Source organism: Mirounga angustirostris, unplaced genomic scaffold (genome assembly GCF_029215605.1).
Source record: "Mirounga angustirostris isolate CCGP_5_RB_7025 unplaced genomic scaffold, mMirAng1.0.hap1 SCAF_4, whole genome shotgun sequence".
In the NCBI taxonomy this organism is placed as follows: domain Eukaryota; kingdom Metazoa; phylum Chordata; class Mammalia; order Carnivora; family Phocidae; genus Mirounga; species Mirounga angustirostris.
The window spans coordinates 88,892,348-88,896,462 of record NW_026991712.1 but is presented as its reverse complement, the minus strand read 5'-3'; the positions used below and the strand labels follow the sequence as shown (position 1 = coordinate 88,896,462).

General features: G+C 44.8%; 1 protein-coding gene across 1 annotated transcript; it reads left to right on the top strand.

The window, feature by feature from the left end:
* The first annotated feature begins 3,346 nt into the window (after positions 1-3,346).
* On the top strand, positions 3,347-3,676 carry LCE7A (late cornified envelope 7A). The gene has a single exon (XM_045895336.1). It carries the CDS (start codon positions 3,347-3,349, stop codon positions 3,674-3,676), a length of 330 nt encoding a protein of 109 aa, XP_045751292.1.
* The last annotated feature ends 439 nt before the right edge of the window (positions 3,677-4,115 follow it).

The following is a 4,115-nucleotide window of genomic DNA, read 5'->3' as shown; positions in this document are numbered from 1 at the left end:
CCCACTCTGTTCCTGAGCCACAGTCTTTTTTAATCTGTAAAATGGGATTAACAATAAGAAACTCAATGAGCTGATGTATTGTGATAGTACAAATAACATGTTTGATGGATGGGAGCTTGAGAATAAATTTTAATTCCCTGTCTTTTCCTCGCATTATCCCACTTGCATCTTTTTTTTTTTAAAGATTTTATTTATTTGTGAGAGAGAGAGATAGTGAGAGAGAGGGGGCACAAGCAGAGGGAGCAGCAGGCAGAGGGAGCAGCAGGCTCCCTGCCAAGCAGGGAGCCTGATGCGGGACTTGATCCCAGGACCCTGGGATCATGATCTGAGGCAAAGGCAGATGCTTAACCAACTGAGCCACCCAGGCGTCCCCCATGTGCATCATAAGACAACAAGTATCTTAATCTTCTCTGAATTCACAAAACCCTGCACATAACCATCAATCAGTAAATAAACCTCCTTAAAGTGGTATTTGCAAAGTTACTATAAGAAAGGAATTTCTGTTGGGATAAATAATTTTCCTCACTGAACCAGTGGTTCATTGCTGTATTGGATCAATACAATAGAACAATGTTTTACAAATTTTAAAAATTATTTGTAATATTTTAGTAGGGGCCATGCAGGGAAGGAGCATAACTTTGCCGATCCCTGCTGATCTGGACTTTAGGAGCTCACATTCACAGCTAGGAGAAGCATAATTATATGAGTCACATACATACACAATGTTCTGCTTTGGCATAACAAGGCAAGAAGTTAAGTAATATCCTCTGACAACTGGGATTGACTAAATAGACTATATGGAGTTGCTACCTCATAGTGTGACTTACCTTCAAATATTTCACATCCTTATATACACACCAGCTGTCTCCAGTTGTTGAGTTCATCCCCACTCCAACCTCTGGATAAAATATGTTCAGGGAAAAGCAAAAACCAGGGAAGGCAACACTTGGGCTGAATGTTAGCTCCTTGGAGGTCTGATGCTCATAAATGCAAATATAGATTTGATTATATACTGAAATCATCTGGTCCAGTCTCCTCTGAAACCCAGAGGCAGTAGCAGAGCCAGAACCAGAGCTCTGTCTGACTCCACAGCAAAGTTCTTGAGGGTGGTCTGTCTGGGGGACCCCACCCTGGGAGGACCTCCCAAACCTGCCGCATGTGCTTACCGCTGGCCTGGCCTCCCAAACTACTCTCTCTCAAGGTGTGAAAGGAGGGAGACCTTTATCTCAATCACAAATAACTCATTAATTCAACAAATATTTTTTGAGCACTTACAAGATGTCAGGCACTGTGTAGGTGCTGAGAACATGGAGATTTCATTCTATCCAGGATGAGTGATACTGAAAAATAAATACAAGCATGGTGTTATAGAAATATGGGGCACCATGACAGCATTTCACAGGAAAAACTAATATAACCAAGGCTGAACATACAAGGATCCAGAACAAAGTAGCAGGGACAGGCGTTAGAAAAGAAAAGAGGCCGTTCCTCTTCTAACAAGGAGATCATAAAGGATGGTTGCAGGCATAAGTAGGCTTAAAGACCTGGTAATGAGAAGTGGAAGTGCCTTACATTTGACAGCTACTCTCTGCCCCTTGAAGAAGAGGTCATATTACCTATTTAGAGGCAGCAAAGAGTATTTGGAAGGTTTCAGAAAAGAGAAAAAGCATGATGTGTGTGTGTGTGTGTGTGAACACAGAGAAGTATATGGAATCAGGTTTGGGCTCAGCCTGGATGGAAGGTCATGATCTTATGATGATGCCAACCCACCAAAGTGTCTTTTTTGATGTTGTTTTTGTATTTATAGCAGCTAGGCATAACAGGGAGGAATTGGCCAGGGTTGGGGTTTTGTCAGTCAATAAGCCAAAGGAGCAAGAAAATTTATTATATTGGTAAAAAAGTGGTTGAAATGATAAACTAAACAAAATGGGTGGGAAGTGGCATGAAGAAGGGATCTGGTGGGCAGAGAGGTAGTAGATTCCAGTGGACATGACCAAATAGGTTGAAAAGAAGGGACTAAGGTCAAAGAAGGGGGTGCCTAGCTTCCAGTTCAGACACTGCACAACTTTGAGCATCTTTTTTGTCCTCTCTGGCACTCAATTCCTCATCTATGTGTGGAGTATAAGTACTGGGCTGAAATCCTTTCCAGTGGGGCCTTTTATCCATGATGCTACATTGTTGGTCAATATCTTATGCACTCTGGGTTCTGAAACAGTAGTGACCCAGGGGTACTTAGATTATTGATTCCAAACTGGTTATAGAACTTACAGAAACTCCAACCTATGTCCTAGGGTGATCCAACACTTGTGACCTTAGATTTTCATCTAAAGCTTATATTGGATTCCTGCAGAAACCCTAAGTTCAGCCCCCAAGCATGGCCGTTGTAAACTCCCTTGTAAATCATGATCTTCTTATCTTTATGGAACTACTTCTAAATTTTACAGAGGGAAGGGATGCTCTGGGAAGATACTCATGAGGATCCAGTAGTGACCCAGTGTGATAAAGTGGCAGAATGACAGAGAAACACAGGAATGTGGGAAGTTGCCATCATAACCACCTGGTTGGGAAGAGCTTTCACATCATTGTGGCTCATTCCCTTGAATTGGGTGCAGGATGCATATAAAAGACCTCCTCACTTCACTTGACCTATCCATTGCTTGCCTGACGTTGGAAAACAAGGTAAGTGTCCTTACCAATCTGATGGCAGTTTGGGGATAGCTAGGATTGCCACACCTCAGCTGAATGGGACAAGCCACTCCAGGTTGGAGAGAATGAGAACTAACTGGTAACTGCAGGAAGATAAGGCTCAAGGAAATCATCTGTTGGCTCAGAAGTAGCCCTCTCAGAAGGGATGAATGTTAATTGAGATTGGGGTTGGGGTAGGGGAAGCTAGTCTGTAGGACAAGAAATACCCACACAGGGCCAAAAACTACAACTGAAGGCAGAGCCCATGATGTAAGAAAGGAAAAAAAAAAAAAAAAAAAAAAGGAGGTGAAAAAGACAGGTGGTGTAACCATGGACTCAGGCTAACCATGTGGTTTCTAGAATGCATAAATTAGAGTACATCATAAAAATAATTTAAGACTTTGCAAACTACCCAACTTGCTGCCTTGGAAGTCAGGAGTCTTGGGAGAACCAGGACAGGTAGGAGAAGGCGTTACCCTGCCTGATTTCTCCTATGCCAGGAAAGTGGACTTCTCCACCGTAAAGATATGGGTCCTGGAGCATTAGAATCAGTTGTAGAACTTCAGACTCTGGAGAAAAATAGTGATACAAATAAAGTTTATAGTCACTGAACTTTCAAAATATCTGCATTGCTTTTTAGAGTAGCTGAACTTTCTCTAAGATGTCCTGCCAGCAAAACCAGCAGAAGTGCCAGCTCCCAGCCAAGTGCCTCCCCAAGTGTCCACCCAAGTGGCTGCCTCAGGTCCTGCAGGCCCCACAGGCCCCACAGGCCTCGGCTCCTTGCCCAGCTCCCTGCCCAGCTCCCTGCCCCCCGCCTGCCCCCTCCTGCTATGTCCCCAGTTGCTGTATCACTGGCTTTGGAGGCTGCTGCTCTCTGGGGTCTCACGGGTTTCCAGGAGTCTGTATAGGCCAGCCCCCGCCTTCCAACTGCTGGGAGAGGGAGTCCTCTGGGTGTTCCAGTTGTTGCCATGGATTTGGGGGCTGCAGCTGACCTGCAGATTTTGAGGAGCCAAAGATCCATAGCCAAGGACGAGCCTGGAGTTGACGACTTTCCTCACTCTCACCCTTTTCTCCCTTCTCCTCCTGAACTAAGCTGCCTAGATATGTACTTAATGGACTCCTCTTTTTGCTGAGAACCTCAGACCTCTTGGCCTTGGCTTTGGGCCTACATCAAGGAGATCTGAATGCTACAGAAAACTCTGCTTTCCAAAGCCTTGTCAACATGCAAAAATAAAGCTTGTCTTTCCTGCACTCTGAGCTCTTTGGTGTTTGTTGATGCCCCCATCCTCAGCTTGGGGGAGCTCCCATTAACCTGGATTCTTCAAGTAGACCCCACAATGAGCCAGCCAGATGGGAAGTTCCCACCAAGGGAGGTCCCAGACCTGAGCCATCTGAGAGGAAAGATCTGGAGGGGAGTAATGTGGTGCTCC

What these genes read in the sequence shown, in the direction of transcription:
- LCE7A (XM_045895336.1), top strand. Translation starts at nt 3,347, where the DNA reads ATGTCCTGCCAGCAAAACCAGCAGAAGTGCCAGCTCCCAGCCAAGTGC.